The sequence below is a fragment of the Molothrus ater genome, chromosome 2, assembly GCF_012460135.2.
Source record: "Molothrus ater isolate BHLD 08-10-18 breed brown headed cowbird chromosome 2, BPBGC_Mater_1.1, whole genome shotgun sequence".
In the NCBI taxonomy this organism is placed as follows: Eukaryota; Metazoa; Chordata; class Aves; order Passeriformes; family Icteridae; genus Molothrus; species Molothrus ater.
This window is the reverse complement of record NC_050479.2, coordinates 15986308-16005769: the sequence shown is the minus strand read 5'-3', so window position 1 is coordinate 16005769 and position 19462 is coordinate 15986308. Positions and strand designations below refer to the sequence as shown.

The following is a 19462-nucleotide window of genomic DNA, read 5'->3' as shown; positions in this document are numbered from 1 at the left end:
TCCTCTGTGACATTTCAAGGCAGGCTGGACAGAACAAGCTTTTATAACAGGCCATTGAAAGAGAGAGATTTAAGGTAGAATCCAGATTTTGCACTTACGGGAAATATAAAACACACACAAAAAGACACTGAACTGTTTACTAACGTACCAACCTTATTCCCCTAATGGAAGAAGCTGTAAAATTCCATTCATGAATCTGTTTCTGTAAAGAACAAATAGATAAAATCAACCACAGTTTAATGACTTAATACTGAAAACAAAGTCACAGCATCATAAGGAAAATAAAGGTTTTCCAACATGTCTCTCTCTTTCCTTCTTTCTCTCTCTTTCTTTTTTCCCCCTCACTCCCGTATTTTGCAATAAGATTAATACCTGGGTAAATACATTGCTATTTTACTTCATTTTGAGGAAAAAATGAATATAAATGGCACAGGGTAGAAGCAAAGGCCACATTTCCTCATGTAAATTCAACCTGAAGAATAAGTTGCGCAGCACAATTTACCAAACATTATGTTTTGATGCTAATACATCTACATTTCACATTAAACATGGAGCAGACTATGTGCCACTCTTATCTAGACTCCAAGGAAAGGCAAATTCACCAGTCTCCCTAAGAGGTTTTGAGCCAACAGCTTTGGCCCAGGGAACACACTGGAGGCAAAACAGAGGAAGGACAGCCTGTCTCTAGGACTGCAGCCCTCCATAAATCTAATTATAGCTATGAGCTGGATTTTGTTTAGCAATGTCAGATATGCACCAGAAATTTGTTCCACAAAGCAAAGTTGTGTCAGACACATTCACCTGAAACACTGAAGTAGAAAAATATACAGGAAAAACTGTTCACAGATCCAGGTAATTATGTGGTCTTGTCCTGCTCCAACATGCTTCTTTTCCACACTTTGTCTCTATGCTTTTGGTCTATTCTCCATCTATGTTGCTCTAATACGAACAAAGTGTAGCAAAATACATTGCAGATTTCAAGTCTTTCAATGTGAAACTCAAATTATTTCTCATTTTAAGAGCTGACACTGTCCATAACTGTGCCTACTCCTTTCTTAATCCCCTGTGCCCTATCCAATAATCCAAGACACCAAATATTTTATTTCTTGAGACTTACTTGTCACAGGCCATTTTCTCTAGTTTCAAATATTACAGTTGTAAAAGTTTAAAATGCCTAAAACATTGAACACAATTCTGGGCTTTATCTTTACTTTTAATCTTTGACCTGCATTTTAACTAAACTCACAGAATTCGAATGAGAAATATTATGAGCAGACCAAATAACACTTCTAAGAGACATGGTCAAGAAAAGTTAAATCTGAGTGACATCAGAACCATTTGATTTCTAATCATAGTCACTCCTTTTATTTTCTCTGTAAAATGTCAACTTTTGTATCTGCACAAGAGATGCTGAGGCTTCGGCTTCACGGAAATGTAGCAAATTTTAAATTATTGTAAAGTGCTCCAAAGTCTACATGTAAACAACTACTTTATGTAAAATGAATCAGTACATTTAACAAACTTGCTGACACTTTTACCATTTCAGGGGGAGAGACATGCCACAAAGACAGAGAGCTCTCATCTGCTTCACTGTTGATTGAAACATAGGCAGGCTGGTAGACTTTAGTTGGTTCTATCACCAAAACCTGAAGACAGAGAGCATTTTTCCTTAAGAAACCAGTAGCTAATACACTACAGTATCTTCAGATGCTCAGATATAGACAAAAGGTAATTTTGAAGTAAGACCTAAAAAATTTTCAAGGGAGACAGGAGGCCAAGGCAAGGCAGGAATACTCTGTGTTCTTATGAAAAACAGAATAGTAGTATCACAATTTGTTATAGGGGACTTACAAGTATTTCTTAGAATGCTTTTAGGTTGCTGGGTTAATTTTTTTATAGCATAAATATTAAGAAAGTACAGGGGTTTGGTTCATGCAGCGAAACAACAGGCAGTTACATTTTTAAGTATTATGTTTAGAGTCTTCCAATTCTTGTAATATCCTATCCAGAAACATAAAACATACAAAACTTGTTTGGACATAACATCTTACTGGAAATCTCAGTCCATTAGTTGTTTCTTTCGTTGCCTCAAAAATTATATCTAGCCAGAAAGTCAATCTTTCTTGTTTAGGAGAATGTTCTATGGTGAGTTTCTTGAAACGCTGAATTAACATCAGATTCTGAACTAATGATTTCAAGTACCTAGAATGTATTGAATTAGTGAGTTAACAGAGAGAAAACAAAATTCAACCAGATTCTAAAACCACTTCACTGACTTAGACATCCAAAATGAAATGTGTTTTAAAAGCTACCACAATGGAAATGGTAGTGTTGATTTTTACAGATTTCTGGAAAGAATAGCAAGTTTAGACAAAGCCTTGAGTCACAAGCTCACATGAATGTCATGAACAATAGCTTTTTGCAAATGGGTATGGTTACACAAGTAGTTACATGGGGATTAGACAGGATATGATGAACTAGAAGATGGTGGAGGGAAGCAGCAGCTATCTTAACTCTGAAAACAATGGTTTCACAATTTTTCACAATTACTTCACAAGGAGTCATTACTAATATCCAAGTACTTTCTTATAAAATACATGCTTCAATGGGATATAACTGACAATGTTGGATAACCTAATTTTTCACCTTCCCCCTTCCTTCTCATAATAAAAGAACATAGCATAAACTAAGAGTTGCAAACAATCTAAGATGGAAAAATCCAGTCAAGTTATCCATGTGACTGCAAGATTTTTAAATTTGTGTATTTCCCCATAGTTAAGTGCTTGAGCAACAGCCTTCTACCACATACCACACTGGAGGTTTCAGCTTAAAAAGCTTCTCTGCTGCTTGTACTGCTTTACCAACATCATTTGCCAGCATGCTCACGCTGAAGAACTGTCCCACATCCCAGTAATTGTTCATTTTTTCTAGGCTTCCTTTTCTTCCCAATAAACTGTTTAACCGTACACCTGTAAAATTTCAATTGGAAACCACAATTTTCTATCACTAAAACACTCTTTTGTGTTTTTTACTGGTAAGTTGATCAGTAAAAGACTAATTCAAGACTTGATTAAGCATTACTGATGAAAATAAAGAGGAGTAAGTTTTCCCCAGAAAATAACATTGCACAATACAGAGGAAGGATCTGCAAATCACACCTCCAGTGAAGAACCCCCATGACACAGGACTGAAAAACCTCTTTTACCTCCTGTCTGGGCTATCTGCCTCTTGATTCTCAGTGTAAGATGCACAAATCTGTGTCCTCATCTGCATTTACTGCAAGAGATCCATGGCTAGAGGTTCACACAAGTCCACCCCAGAGCAGGGTCAGAGAAATAACTTAAAGCCACGTTTGCACTCAACATTTAAGGCTCAAATATGCATTTCAGGCAAGACCAGATTCCAAATATAATGTTCATCTATCATCTCCCTAGGAAGATCTGCATATCTCTAGGTAGACAAGTAACTCTCCTGGTAGGTCCTTCCAGGCAATAATTCTTGTGGATCTCTCAACTCAGTGACAACAGAAACCCTGTCCTGGCATTCCTGAGGAGAACTGGGCCACACTGTCTCTTCCTGTTTTTGTGCCCTGTTGGTTTTGCAATGGGATAATCTCTGTGGTGCAGTAAAGGCAGTTTACAGATGGTGCTGAAGTTGGTTCTTTGTTGTTCTCCAATCTCTGGGTCCCTTTAGATGGGCCATGATACCAGAAAGCTGCTCCAAGGCAGCCAGAAGGAAAATGTGCTTTTGAGATCCCTGTGCTTTAGGCTGCCATCCAGGACCCTCCACAAAAAAGCCTGAACCACCCTTGTGTCTATGCAACCCATCACTGTAAGCACTTTGTTTTCTTCATAGGGAGAGAGGCTGAAAACCTGTCTGTGGCACTGTGTGGCTATTTACCTATTTTTCTCAGTTCCATTGAGCTTTCAAACTGTTGTCCTGCAACAAGCAGCAAAACTGCAAGGTTAATTCCAGAATAGAGAGTTGGCTGGAGTTCAAATCCTTTGCGATACCTGCAGAGAAGAGTCAAGAACTCAAATCTCATTGTTTAGAAGAACTGAAATATTGCAAAGTTTTGGCAGGTATTTTAAGATATTGATTTACTGTAAGGATTATATGGCTAGCTGGCACCAATGGCCCCAAACCCTTTGTTTTAAAGCTTCATATTCATTAAAGGTAACTGAGACACAGCTGACACAGGCTGAGTGCCTGCCAGTAGCTGGTGCAGGATCAAGAGATCCACCTGAAGCTTGCAAGTTCACTGCTCCCCACCCATGTTGCATGGTGGGGAAAAGAGGGGGTGGGAGAGAATATTGCACAATTACAGTTCAAACCCACATTGCTAAATTATTATTGTACTCAGCAGTATGATTATACAAACACACCTATATGAACAGTATGTCAGTGAGAGCCTGGTGCATATGCATGCATTAATGTCTTAAGAAAATTTATAACACTGTTTATCACCAGTAGACCATTGCATTTCCTGGGGATCCAGTATGGAAACCATCCTTGCACAGAGGACTAACATAACCCCATGATCTCATTTGTACTTCATTTTGGCCTTAAGACACATCAATTATATATTTCCTCAATAAAGACACAGGTTAGTCAACATCCCTCCCAATAAGGTGCATCATTCAATTTCCAGGATTGTTTATAAAGAGAAGCAAGGAAATACATACACAAAGATCTGATGCTCAGTAAACCACTAATTCAAACAGGACCCTGAAAAACAGAGATAAGTAGAAAAACTGATCTTCTAATTATTACAGCCCTGCTTTTCATATCCAGAAGTTAAAGGTCTAAAAATACTTTTAAACAGATTTTTTTGGTGGTTTTGTTTTTGTTTTTTCTGTTACCATTCAATGGAATGATCTCGACTGTTGGTATCTTTACAGTCAGAATCAAGAAACATATCCTTGTAGATCCTCCCACATAAGCAAAACATGTCTGGAGCAGGGTGGTCACACGTCTGCAGGACTTGAAGCATAACTTGTAGGGCCTTCTCTCTGTCACCTGCATTATTTCTTCTGAAATCAAATACAGAGAATAATATAAATGACTTCAGACCTGAAACAGTACCTGCAAGATGGGAGAACAGTATCCCTCATCTATCCCACAATCCATCCATCATACACACACTTGACTTTATTTAGACTGATGCATGATTGTTGGTTGACTGATAAAATCCAAATTCACTCTCCTGTCATTGGTCTCTATGTGTAGCTCACATAAGAACTGAAGCAAACCCAGAACTCCTCTTTGACAAAAATCTGCCATCTAATTTGATTCCTTCCTGTGTACACAAGCACACCCTGAACATCCTGCAATTAGAAAAAAGTGAAAGTGCCTGTTTAGTGCTCATTCCTGACAACACTTAACAAAAATGGCCATTTTCAGCATTCAGTGTGACAGATCATTCAGCTATGTCCAAGATTTGTAATCTTGAATCCAGAGAATCCAGAAACAATACCAGGAAATTCCAACTAATTGCAGGAGAAGCCAGGCCAATCCAATCTTATCCAAGAGAATGACAGAGCTCAATATGGAGCCTTTGAACTCCAACAAGAATAGAAGGGTGAAATTGAACTGTATTTCTTAATTAAAATTCTTCAGATTGCAAAAGGATTTGGAAAACAAACAGCTGTGATACAGCATGTTTTGACAAACATTTAAGAACTGTGTTAATAAGAAAATAGTGATTAAATAACATTTCCATTCCTTATTATTATTAAACAGTCAGAATTTTGGCCTCCATTTACCTTGCTGTTTTTCTAAGTTCAGAACTCAATATTCACTGCAAAAAGTCACTTAGAACAAACAACAATGTCTATTTGCAAGAGTAATGCAAACACAGCTGAAGAGTTTAATAGCCTTTTCAACACTTTTTTCCATCACCAGAGAGAGTTAAAATATTTACCAACCCCTTTTTAGAACTGTTTACAATTTTCCAATCCCCACCTAGGTATCCATGAACAGGCCTACAAGGACTATCAGTACTTTGTCAGCAATACCAGTAGCAGATAATGGTTTCTGGTAAATGTATTACTTGCATGCCCCAAAATGATTAATATTTATTGTAAAGGGGCTCTGTTCCTTAGGTAACCAGCTGATGCAATAAGACCAGTAACAGCACATCTGTAGCAAAATTCAGGCTTCTGTGCATGTTAGGTGATGGAGAACATCTAATAAGATTAAACAGCTTTGTAGCTGGTTGTTAAGGCTTTATCCTGCCTTTGAAGTCACTCGCAGAGCATAAACTTTCACAGCAAGTACTTGAATATTTTTAAAGCATTTTTTCTTCAGATTAACTGCTCTGAAATAAATATTGGTCTTCTCTAATAAGCACACAAGGAGAAATTTGGTCTCTTTTTTCAGTTTTACAAGAAATAAACAGGAGGTAAAAACTGTAAATCCATTGCCCAGGTCAGCATGCTCTAACCAAACCTCTTCTGGACAAACCAGATTCTTTCACTAGGAGTACCCAAGTTTCACTGTTGTTAACACTAAAGCACAGAAAATTGAGTAAACAGAGCTTAGAACAAAATTAAGCCCTGATATTAAAGTCCAGTAGTTCCCTGGTCTTGTATATAGTGATCACAAAAGTTAGCATGTGTTCTGTGCTCTTCCTGAAAACACAAGAAATGCACAACTAAAACCTTACGTTCCCCTTCAGTATGGAAACAGAAAATCTAAAAATCACTGCTTTCTCAAGTCTGCTTTCTGTGAAATAGGTTATTTATTAATGTTGATATAAAGAGGTGTTAGGTACTATTTGAGAAAAGCATAATCAAAGAAGAAATACAATGAACAAAGCAAGACACTGCTTAAAATGGGACATTGTGCAGATTAACATCCCTGGTCATCAAAGGATGAAACTGTACACACCAAATACAATACTAGGAGATTGTTACAAAGGACCAAGCTCTAAATAAACACTGTACTAAAGACCTTAAAATGAAAGATCTCTCTCTCTTATACAGAAAAAAATATTGTTAAAAATAATTAAACACAACAAAATTTAGCACATGACAAGTATGCACTCATCTAACAGGATATAATTAAATAATAATCAGTTTAGGTATCTTTATATTAGACCCTGTTTTTCACTGCAGCAGAATTCAATGCCCATTGGATAATACAAAACCCATACACCAATTATAATAATTTACAAATTTAGGAAGTTATCAGCTTCTAAATCCCCAAAAAGAGGGGGAAAACAAAGAAAAACACCCAAACAACCTGAAAGATCACATAAGCTCCAAGCAAGTTTTCTGAAGTCAGTATGAAAATATTCTATTGGATAATATGCAGAAACTGTTATGCTTGACCAAGATAGGTTTTCATTTCTTATTTCAGACCCCACACTTTGTCAGGTCTGCATGCCTGACAGCTCATAATTTGTTTCAAGGTGCCTTGACAGAGATCTGTGGTGTTATCAATAGAGTAGAAGAGATTACCTTAAGCCATTAAGGCTTAGCACTGACTTCTATTTTTTTTAAACCAATCTCAACTATGTTAGCTTCCCCATGCTCCCCAGACCCCATTTAAAGCCACACTAGAAAAAATCACAAAAAAACATGTCATAAAGGACTGCTGGAGGTCATCTAATAGAATCCTCCTCTCACAGCAGGTCCATGGCCCAGCACTAGATCATGGCAGGCCTGGCTGTGTCTGAAAAGCTAAATCTATTAAACCTCCAAGGATGGAGATGCCACAGCCCCTCTGAACAGGGAAAGCCAAAATACTGTATATGATGATGCACAGGCATGAGAAGGAAGGCAGAAAATGTTCTCTTTATGGATTAACTTGGTACACCAGGTAAGACTTGCAAAGTACATCCCCTGAATATGAAGTTTTATAAGCCAGAGGAGAATCTTAGTAGGCAGCTACAAAAATGACCCTACCAGGTCATTTTACTGCTCCTTGGTGCTTCCAGGCCATCTTGCACTGAAACACAAATGTCCCTCATGGCATCACACAAACAAGTCAACTTTAGGAATGAAATAGAATTTTGAAATTGGCATTTTTCAATGGTGCTCTTCAACACACAATCTGTTAAACTCTTCACATCTGGAAGAAGATATGTCCTACCTTAAAGAAATTTGCATACATACTCAGTGAAAATATAAGCTACTTTTCATATTTTTGGGGGGTTTAGGGGGCATAGTTTTTAGAATCACTACTCACAATCTGAAAATTCTTTCAAAATATAGTTTTAATGGTCAATGAGGTAAGAAAAAGGAGTACTACTACAATTTATTGAGAAACTACATTAAAAAACCCCACAGGTCTTGGAAAGTGTTTCATACAACTCCTTTTTTTTTCTTACTGGTTTCTTTGTTAGCACATTTTAATCCTCTTACTGCAATTGTTACCTTGTGAGAACTTGCAGAGAAACCAAACAGAGAAAATGAATCTACATTATCTGAACATGACAGCAGCAGAAATTGCAGCCAGTTAAGAAAGAGATCTGCAAGTTACTTCCAAAAACTAGGGCAATTATGAAAATATCCTAGTGCTCAATAAAACACTGCCAAGTCTCCCCAAGCACAATGCTAGGAATTAAAAGGAAATGATCAAGGAATAAAAATTAAAAACAAAAAATCATGATGTCTTTTACAAATACCCAGCACATTAATTGTCAGTACTGTGCACAGTTTTAAGCTTTATTTAAAAAGGAAACTGAACTATTAGGATTAGGGGAAAAAATTCAAATTGAGGGAATGATCAATGATAGAGAATTGTTTCTGCATGAAGAAATGATACAGAATTGTTTCTGAATCTTCAACAAACTAAGGCTTTTCTGACAGAAATGGCTACATAGGAATTTTTTTTCTTAAAACAAAAGCTGTCCTGCTGGGTACCTTTATAGCCTCTAATCACTTCCTCAGAATTCGTGTCAGTGTTCTGCTGCCAGTTTGGTTTTGTCTGACAGCAAAACCAAATCCTCCAGAAACTGCTGGCTGATGCACTTGCCAGTTTGCCAGCTTGCTCACTGCAGTTCTGCCTCGTGGTTCATCTGTCTGCAGACCCTACCATGCTTCTTCAATAACAGAAGCAATCTTCTCACCTCCCTGGTCTACACAAGCCTCTTGCATCTGTCTCCCTGTCTTATCCAACTATCTACTCCTCCTTTACCTCCCTGAATTATTCTGTAGGGCAACAAACTCCTATCACAGCATCTCACCTGGAACACACAGTTAAAAAAAATAAAAAAGGGTAGGTTTTTTCCTTTCTCTTTGATATCATAGCTCCTTTCTTGCTCTCCAAATCCATCTTCTTGACGGTGAATCTTTCTCTACACTCTAGTCTTTATAAGGAGACCTAGTTTTAAATACTCCTAAACCAAAAAAAAAAAATCTTCCTGCTTCAGAAACTGGTTTTACCAGCTTTAAAGAATTGGCATGGTTACAGAGCCAGAAATACACTCAGTGAACCAGGCCTTTGCCCAAAAAAGTCAACAGGAACAGTGTGTTTTTCACTGGGACAAGAATTAGCTCACTCTGTTGGTAACAGGTAGTGTAATTATTTTTCTCAGCTTTGTGTTCACATCTTCCCCTGTATGGTTTATTTCAATCTAGCTAGATGGAGAAGACTATATATGACAAAAAACTCTTGTATTAATGGAAAGTATTTTCTCAAAGGAATAAACATTTGCTTTCCTTTTCATTCCATGTCTTAATGACAGCAAAAACTTTTAAAAAAATTTAATTATTAAGAAGTATGAGAACTCACTTTAAAGAGTTAGTACACTTGCATTCTCATTTAAAACCAGAAACTAATTTTTTAAGATACATTTCACTGAGGATGTAATTTGCTTGTAGAATCTTCAATATTTGAAACAGTGAATGAGGAAAACAAGACCCTAAATTAGGCTTTGACAAGAACTAAATTTGCAAGCCTCCAAACAGATATGACAAAGAAAAAAACTAGCTTTTTTCCCTCCCTCATATACACCCCAGGTACTTCATGAAAGCCAGGCATGTAAAAGGAGGAGGCCCAGAACATGTTTTTTTACTAAATTTGAGTAATCACAGAACAGAACATTTTAAATACCCTAGTGCTTAACAATGGGAACAATTTTCAGTGGCTACTATTATTCACAATTACTAGTATTATTCACAATTACTAGTGATTTTCTACTTGCACCCTATTACATCCTTCACTTGTTAATTGCCCTCTTTTATTATGGTACTGGAATATGTTGCTCGTTAAAACACAGCATGCTGAGTTAAATAATAGTGACTGCAGCTGTCCTCATCTTTAATATAAAGGAAGATAGAAGTGCTCTGGAAAGAGACTAAAATTTTCACAGTTCTGGCCTCATGCCAGGACTGGGTTTGGTTTTGAAGTCTACTCTGTTTTGAACAGATTTTGGCATACCCTTGGGACTCTTTGCAAGTTTCCAGGACATTATAACTCCAGCTCTGGTAAGTAAGACCAATTAGAAAATTTAATTGGTCTTAAGTACTCCTTACACAGTGCTTGCCTCCCAGGCAAGGTGTACCATGGACTGAAACAAACAGCCACCCACATCTGGAACACCCAGCCCTCAATTGCACAGCATCTTACTTCATACCCCAGCTGTGAATACAAATATTGAAAATACTCATGTTGCACATTTGGACTGAACTTATATCTAAAGAGGTCTAAATTAAGATACAATTAGACTTACATCTCAGCTAGGAGGCAACAAGGAACAATGTCTTAAACCAGCCTGTGTCTGTACAGAAGGGAGCAGAGTCTGCTCTGCTCCTATGTTACATCCAAATTATTTACCTTAAGACACTGGAGAAGCAATAGCCCTTTGCTCCATCACCCAGGGATGGTGATATATTCAGATTGCCCAGGCTTGGAAACAAGCACAAGCCTGCCACTGCAAACAGCCATTGTTAGCCTCTGATAACAGACATGAGAGATGGCAAATCCAAGATGCTCTCAGGCAGCCAGAGAGGAAGACAGCAATCTAGGAGAGGGGCTGTGCTTAAACACCTGCTACATGAATCAGGGCTCCAGAAATCAGCATGGAAGTGTCTGCCTGCCCTACAGATGACAGTACCTGTCTGCTCAGTACCCATCAGTGAGGCCCAGGCTTGCTTTGCTATGATCCAAGACAAGTCAGACACAGGCTGGCTCTGGGCAAAGGACATGCAGCTAGGCTGGAATGGCACAGAACCTAAAGTGAAACATGGCTGTCCCTTGCCTGAGCACTACTTGTTAACCTGGAGCTACACACAGCTGGGCTTCAGGCTGGGCTTGTGCCCAGCTGCTGAAGCAGCAGAGCACTGGGGTGCCCAGAACCAGCCCTGCAGCCCCTCCTGCCATGGTGCTGGATCTGTGCAGCACCAGAGTAACTCTGACTTGACAATGCAAGTGACACTAATGGCCAGGAGAACTCAGTTAGAGAGTCCAAGAGGAAATAAACTAATTACTCTCTCTGGATCACAGTTCTAGTACACTTTTTTATGAAATTAAGCACACATTAACATTCTGCAGGGTCACATATTCTTACAGCTGCTAATTCTGTACTGCATATGATGTATTGTTTTCCTGGTGGGCTCAATCAGCTGTACTTATCAACATTAATAGTGTTCTGTGTGTTGAAATTAATAGAATATGAACTGAAAATACAGTTCTTTATTTTAAAGGTAGCTTCTGATGAAATCACTAAAAATAATTTGTTTTTAAAACAGACAAAATTAGGGATTCAAAATTTTCATGCAAGTAAGATGCTAAATGCAACATTTTAGGGGTCATTTTGAACTAAGTGGACTTGTTAAAAAATGTTTAAGTCTCAGCTTTTGAGTTTTGTCCATTATTTTGTTTGAAGAAGTCAAAAACATCTGTAGAAGCTAAATTCTGCATTCTTACCAATGAAAAACCAGTCATTTATTTCTGAAAAACCTTTTCTATAGAAATGCTTCAATAGTTCCCAAAAGAAAACAAGGAGCGTCATGCTGGATGGGGCTAATAATCATTTCAATGAAAGCTGTTGACAGGCAAAGCAAGTTCATGAGCAATTAATTTTATCTTGTCTTACCAGGGTGCTATTGGCATTGTCAAAACAGAAGATTTAATGGCAGGGATTTCACATGCTGCTCAAAATACAAAGAATTTGAAGACCAGGAGAGTAAAGGAGCTTACCAATTTTGTAATGCACATCTAAATGAAAAAGTTTTAAAAACTGATTATATTAGGACATTTCCTAAGGACAAAGCATGATTCTAGCATTATTCTTACTGGCAAATTTAAACATTTTGAGTCAAATTCCTGAAATAATTTTTAAAAGTTCTGAAAAATAGGGCTAAATCCATATGCAGTATTTTTATGAGCAACAGTTTAGTGTTTTCTCTTGTGTCTGATTAAACTGTCAGATAGGACCAAATTTATTACTATTTTCCAGAAAATGCCATAGGAACTGCATTTCCAGATCTATTATTAAGTTCTTAATCTCTTTGATTTATGCCATTCTGATGTTGTCCAATGCTGATTTTTAGTTAGCTAATTCACAATCAGCAGGCTAATTTAGTTTAGCTTTAGTTAGCTAGGTACCAATCCTTAATTAGTATGTGGATTCCATCTAGCCAGTTACTTTTATTATTACATGGGATTTCATTTGCATAAGATCTATTTTCTCTGACAATTTTAATGTAAATTCTTTAGAAAAGGAGTAATTATTATACACAGGTACTACAAAAGTCTGTACCTAACTAGAAGAGTTCAATAATATTTCAGTGTTTCCTAAAGAAATTATATGCCTGCAGGTCCTGATGACCATCCAGCCTTCCAAGGAAACTTTATCATGAATGTGTATTCATGGATCAAGCAGTGCTTTTTACCTATTACTTTAATAAATCATTCATAACTCTATCACCCTAAACATTTGAAGACATTCAGAACAACCAGCAACTTAGATTAAACAATCTCAGACTGACCAAGAACCCCTTGGTATCACTGGAGTCTTCTGCAATTAGTCAGGTGGGTTTTGGAACAGATCCACTGTCTCCGAGTTGTTGACAAAACAATGGTTGTTGGAAAATGACAATTTCAGAAGTTACACACTGTCCTGGTGCACAGTAAGTATGGTATTAAGGAGAGATGACTGTGATGCATGTGTGCAGAAAGGGAAGGGAATTTGATATTATCTGCACTATAAATTTACATATAAGCCCCTATGGAACAGCACTAAAGTGAAACAACTTCAATCAATCACCCTCACCGATTCAATGCAAAAGCATAATGAAACTTGATGTTGTGTTGATCAGCCAGGTCACAGGTAGGAAGCATTTCCAGTGTTTCTACCAGCTTCACCATAGCATCATAGTCCTGGGATGAAATTAAAAAAACAATAAAAAGGATTGAAGTACAATAAACTGAAAGGAGGGAAGCATCACTAAGCTGAAACATATCATGATCACATGTATGGTATCACAGCTTCTCAGGGGACTGCTCCTAAGAGAAACAGCCAGGAAGGCTGAGTGGGAACACACAGGGATTTTGTCTGCCCATGTCAGTGCTTGCCTCTTCTTCACCATGATCCCCAAACTACTGAATCCCCATAGCCAGTGTGATCAATTACTCTCCCAGCACCAGTAAAGAGATGACAAGTCTGGCTTTTTCAGGTCTTATTAAGATCTTCTGGTGAATGACACCTCACCAGGTCATCGTGGACTCAACCACAGCTGTCTCTGAAGTACATCAGTCACTTGTGCACTCACTTGGGTTTCTCAGGGGTAACCCACATCTACAGTGCTGAAGAGGCCAGTTTACTGACATTTCAAAGGGCCTTGTGTTACTGAATCTTTTTGTTCAAAACATGTTTTGAGATGAGTACATTTCTCAAGGGAACCAGAGCCAGTCCAAATGAAGTTGGACAAAGTGCTGTAAGGAAAACGTGCATTCCAAATTAGAAGATTTGGTAATGAAGGATGATGCGGTCACCCACTGCTCTCACAACCCATTTATACACAAGAAATAGCCAACTTAGTTGCTGATGAGAAAAAAAAATCTATAGAATGGTTGAAATTATATTTGAGAATGGATGTTAAACACACAGACTCTCAATTTGGAAAAACAGCTGCTTTAGCAAAAGCAGAATTTATTTTAAAAAAACTAAAACAAGAAAAAAGGGTGCAGTTAGATTTTAAAAGCAAATTAATGTTTCATTGAATTATAGTTCTCAATGTGGGCATCTCTATCCAATACAATGGTCATAACAAATGTGTTTTCCTAATTTCTAAATATATTTAATATATTTTATGGGGGAGGGAGGAAAGGTAGAGCAGAGGAGAGCAAGGCAACCATCTTTATTCAGTAGGGTGTTTTGCTTTTTTAAGGAAGTTAAAAATGACTAAAAGCAAAGGGAGAGACCTCGGGAAGTCACCTAATCTGAGTCTCTTGTTCACAGGCAAAATAAGTAAGAGTCTCTATCCCCTTAAACTGCCCAAAAGACAATCCAAATTTAAACAATGTAACAATTGCTCCCATCACTACTTAACAAACAAAGAAGCACAGGAGAACAAACAAGAGCCAGAACTGCACAGTAAAATAATCCATCTTAGTCTTTAAGCACATACCTGAATGTCTCTGTAGGAAAGAAGCAGGTTTATGACAATGTCAGAAGTCAGCACTTCAGTATTATCCATACGCAGTTTAATCCTGGCCAGCTCCTTAGCCAGTTCATCTCCTTGGTACTTCTCTCTAGCTTTTCTGATGTCATTTAGCAGTGTTTCTTTATAATAGGCACTAAGAAATAGAAATTAGACATAGGGAAAGAAAACTGTTAAAGATTTCTTATGAAACATGGCTATGCTTCTAATAAAAAGTACAATTTCTAATAAAAAGTATAATTTTCTCAGAGTGAGGTTCATATCAAATATTTCCATATTTTTCAATAACTACTTACAAATATTCCACCTTGCCCTACCTCGGACTGTAGGGCTATGTATCAATAGGCTTACAACCAGGATCCTGAGGCAATTTTACCAACACAGGAAAACTGGAGCATTTCTTTGCCCCATTACTGACCCTGACAGATGTGGCACTTTGTATTATAAAGGCTGCATCTGAGATAATAAAGTGACACAGAGAAGAAACACCAGTGTGATGTAAAGAGGTGGTATATTATTTTATCATGAAGGTTGGAAGGAGACTTTCCAACACAGAAACTAAAACAAAAACAAGCCAACAAAAGCTGATTTAGTTGCAATCTCTTTGATGAACATAATACATAATGTGGACAGGATCTCTGTAAAAGCCTCCAGTAAGTGCATCTTATTTACACTAATACCAGTGCACAATCCAACATCAGCTCTTTTGTAAATTGAAAAATAATATATATATTGCCAGCATGATAATTATGAATGGTCTCAACCAGATACTTAGGGGTAAATTTATCCTGGAGCAGGTTATGGAGTCTCTAGTTTGGAACTTAGCACATGCCACCTGACAGATACTCCAGTGCATACAGGTCCATTCTTGTTTACAAATGAGTCTTTCAAAGTATTAAACCTGGTTTAGCATAAGCAAAGAAAATTAAGTGTTCTGTCTCATACACATTATAAGCAAAACAACAAGGCCACAGCAAGCACTACTGGCAAGCACAGCCTCATACATTTCTGTGCAAGCACAGAAACAAGGCTGAGAGCAGGCGTGGACTGCAAGGTGGGATCAGGACCACCCAATAACCCCCAAAGGCTTCAAACCCATTTCCAGAAAGATCTCCAAGAACAGACTGCACGTAACTAATTTGCATACACAGTGAGAAACTGATCTCCAGTGTGGGGAAAACTTCTTTATAAAAAAAGAAAAATTCCAAAAAAATTCCAGGGTGCTTGCCTTGCATATGCATCCCAAGACCATGGAAACCCCAGCTGGACTGACACTGGAGCCAGGGTGGGTGATCTGTCTTTCTTTCCTCCTCTCTGCCCCTCTTTAATTTATCTCTCTCTTTCTCTCTTCCCTTTCACCCTACACTCTTCATCCAAAACCCTCTGCTGTACCTTACACTAGGAGGTCAAAAGACTAAAACACCAATTTCCATGCCAACTGTGTAGGTTACTAATAAAACTTTGCAAACTTTTCCAGACTCTCTGATTTTTGTCATTCCTTTAAACCACAAGCATCTATGAATCTTGGGTGCTCCCTTGCCCTTCAGGGGAGGATGTCACAGGAGGGTCATCCATGGGATTGCAAGGATAGGACCACAAAAGAATAGTAGTTTTTTAGACAAGCCTTTCACTTGGGTGGGATGGCAATGGGGAAACAAGCCTGAGGGCCCTCGGTGCTACCTCATGCTTCAGACATTAGGAAAATTAAAAACCAGAAACTCAGTCTCTGTGAGGGTTTTCCAGAAATACATACAAAACAGAAATAGCTGCAGAATACAGGGTGAGCAACTGAGAAAGAAAGACCTCCTTCTCCAGCCCCAATTCTCCAAACTCCAACAGTCCCTTGTAGAAATAGCTAAGCAGTATCATGTTGATTAAGTGGTACCAGAAGGTTAATATTTATAAACAAAAACAAATAATGAGAATTACAACTGAATGCCCATGCTACAATGTACACATTTTATCTGATGACAGAAAAGGACAGTTTTTGGCTTTGGACTCTATGAAGAATCTGCATAACTGCAACTGCAGGCCAGGAATACAAAAAGCAGTAAAATTGGCAGCCTCTTTTAACTCTATATTAAGTGCAGTAAAAATAAAAGAATTCATAATCAATTCAACTAGAAATTCTGTACCTTCTTTTTTCATAATATAAAAAAGAGACTATCAAAGGTTCTGGAACTGTATGTGTTGTAACATTACCATGATGTAACATGGACATCCTTCAGAAGGCTGAGAAACTTGTCCACCAGTGGGACACAAAATGGCCCCAGGATATTGTCCCAGCTGGGCTGCATGTACTCAGAGGCTCTTCGTTGGGCATCACTTTCACAGCAAAAGTAGTCAGCACAAGGTGTGACAATGTATGGAATAAAATAATAATTGCCACTTGAAGCCTAAAATAAAAACAGCAAGAGTTTAGAAAACAAATGGAAGTGGAAATATACTTGAGTATACACAGAATATCCTGCTGACAGAAAAAACAGCTAGAGTAGTGTTGGTGTGTAAGAAGTTTTAGTGCACTGTTTAACACAAGATTTGCAAGCATTAAATTCAAGGAAATTTATGTGGAAAAGTTACAAATATTAACAAAGCTGATGAATAAGGGTCCAGGTCTGTTAAGTGACAATAGAAAGAAACTGTTCAGTTTTTCCTTTTAATGTAATGCATGGACCCTAGTAGGGTCTGACAGTTAACAGCTGATGTTCTGCTCCCAAATTTTTGGCTTCAGAGATGTACTTGCATCCTCTAAGCTCACCCTGTGCTAGGAAAGATATGATGCAGAGCTCCCCACAATGAGAGAAATACAGAAATATAGACACTGGAAGGACTTTATAGAGATGTTTAATCCAGAGGAGCCTACAAAGCATCTGCTGCATGCTACCATCAAAAGCCTACCCAGCCAAACCCCAAACTTTGAAATGTTTTGTAACAGACTTTGTAGGACTCGCAACATAAAATTCTAGAAGTAAAACCCAAAAAAACTTAATATGCCACATAAAATATGTAAATTCAACAAGGTGCTGAAATGGGTGAGGACACAAGAAATGGCCCTTCAGAGCCCAAAACCAGCAAGTTCAGAGTTTTCAGCCTCTGAGCAAGACCCCAGAAATCAGACCACTGTGAAGGTTTCAACAGCTGGGAGAAGCACCTGTATCCTATTCCAGCTATGACAATTCTTTAGTGTTTAAAAGGAAGGTAAGCTTTATATTTGAGAGTAACTATATGGGAGCACTGAGGCAGAGGTCAACATGATTCACCTGCCATGATCAACTACCACTGTGTTGGAGATATCATAGCACTGAACATGCACAGCAAAATCACAGCTGTCCTTTTTTCACATACTCCAAAAATGTAGAAAAGCCACAGCCATTTTTAGTCACCTTGAACAATGGGAGAATGCTGAGATCATGAAAAGAAGGGATATGAAGATGGCACATTTTTGAATGTATTAGTAAACTAGACAGGAGAAACAGATTTTTCACAGGAACTTAAAAATGTAGGGCATGCAGTTACTAAAATTACAGATAAAAAAACCTGTATCAGTACATCCTCTTGCTGATCTGAGTGAGGATTTAGAATTTTAAATTATTTCTAGCAGATAAAGATCAAGTCATATTCCTTCCTTACAAACCCTAAGTTAAATTATCCCTGTTGTAACAATATAATTATCTGTTGGATTGTTATCTTTACGTCCCAACAAAATACTCAGATAAACTGCAACCCAAGCCACCAATATGCTAGCAAACGTTTTTCTCAGGTTTACTCAAATAAACAGTAAGTTCTCTGCAACACAAAAGCTGCTTGTCTATCAAGTCTATTCTTAAATCTTTAACAGCAAATTAGCAATTCCTGCAATGAAAAAAGCCCATCCAATTTGGAAGGGTAATGAATCTTGAGATGCAAAGAGCTGCAGTTATCTATTGAAAAAGCAATGAAATTTTCAGAAAAAAATTATTACACATGGGAAATACTGTATTAATCTTATCCTCAAACACTGCACTGTTATCCAGCCAACATATCATCTATTTGACTTCGATTTCTTGTCTCCTTTTGCATAGTGAAATCTATGCAATTAAATGCTCCCGTCTTCCAGCTTCTTCTGTACCATATTTACATATAATAAATTATAAAACCCTTTCATATAGACTGTGTGGCCTAGGAAAGTCTTTCCTATCTTTATAACGTAAAAAACAGTCCATCTACTTCTGCTAACAAGAATTAGAGATGGCTGAATATATCACCCTTGCTTCTTCCGACCTTCTGTTCAGGATGCTGGTCTCTTGATACCAAAAGCTAATAATTTTGAAAATTACTGCCTTGTCATACACCAACTATTGCTTTTTAAAGATAATTAATAAATGGCTTAGGCATATGTAAAGTAATGTATGCAGCAACCCTACCGGCATATGTATACACATACATATATAGTCTATAAGCTATTACTTATCTAACTATAATAGAATTACAACTTCATAGCTTATCAAGACTATATGATGAGTTGGTTAATTTCAGGATTAGAAGCTAGGATATTTTAACTGTCTGATTTTGCAAAATTTTAACTTAAAAATTACAGCCAAGCAGACTGAAAAAATCCTCAAAACTCCAAATAGCTCATCTTCCAGTATATAATGCATGCCAGCACTGAAAGTTTTGTATTTAATCACAACATTTTAAAATCACAGAACAAACCACAAATTTAAGAACCTGAAAAAAACCCCAAAAACTAGAAAATAATTGCAAATAAGTTGAGAAAGGGACCTGTTCTTCAGGTGAAATAGTTAAAGGAATTAAGCAGAAAGCCATGCCTTTGCTGAGAGGCTGAAAGAGTGAGGCCTACAGAAGCC

General features: G+C 37.6%; 1 protein-coding gene across 2 annotated transcripts in view; it reads right to left on the bottom strand.

Annotated features, from left to right (window-relative positions):
* MAP3K15 (mitogen-activated protein kinase kinase kinase 15) overlaps window positions 1-19462 on the bottom strand; it is an 81983-nt gene that overhangs the window by 25768 nt on the left and 36753 nt on the right. For both annotated transcript variants that reach the window (XM_054514086.1, XM_036392773.1), the window contains 9 exons: window positions 16818-17011; window positions 14583-14751; window positions 13226-13332; window positions 4863-5033; window positions 3901-4013; window positions 2810-2969; window positions 2052-2202; window positions 1539-1646; window positions 153-202 (listed from right to left, as the gene is read on the bottom strand). In XM_054514086.1, the coding sequence (XP_054370061.1) occupies window positions 153-202; window positions 1539-1646; window positions 2052-2202; window positions 2810-2969; window positions 3901-4013; window positions 4863-5033; window positions 13226-13332; window positions 14583-14751; window positions 16818-17011 (1223 nt within the window). The remainder of the gene's footprint in view (window positions 1-152; window positions 203-1538; window positions 1647-2051; window positions 2203-2809; window positions 2970-3900; window positions 4014-4862; window positions 5034-13225; window positions 13333-14582; window positions 14752-16817; window positions 17012-19462) is intronic.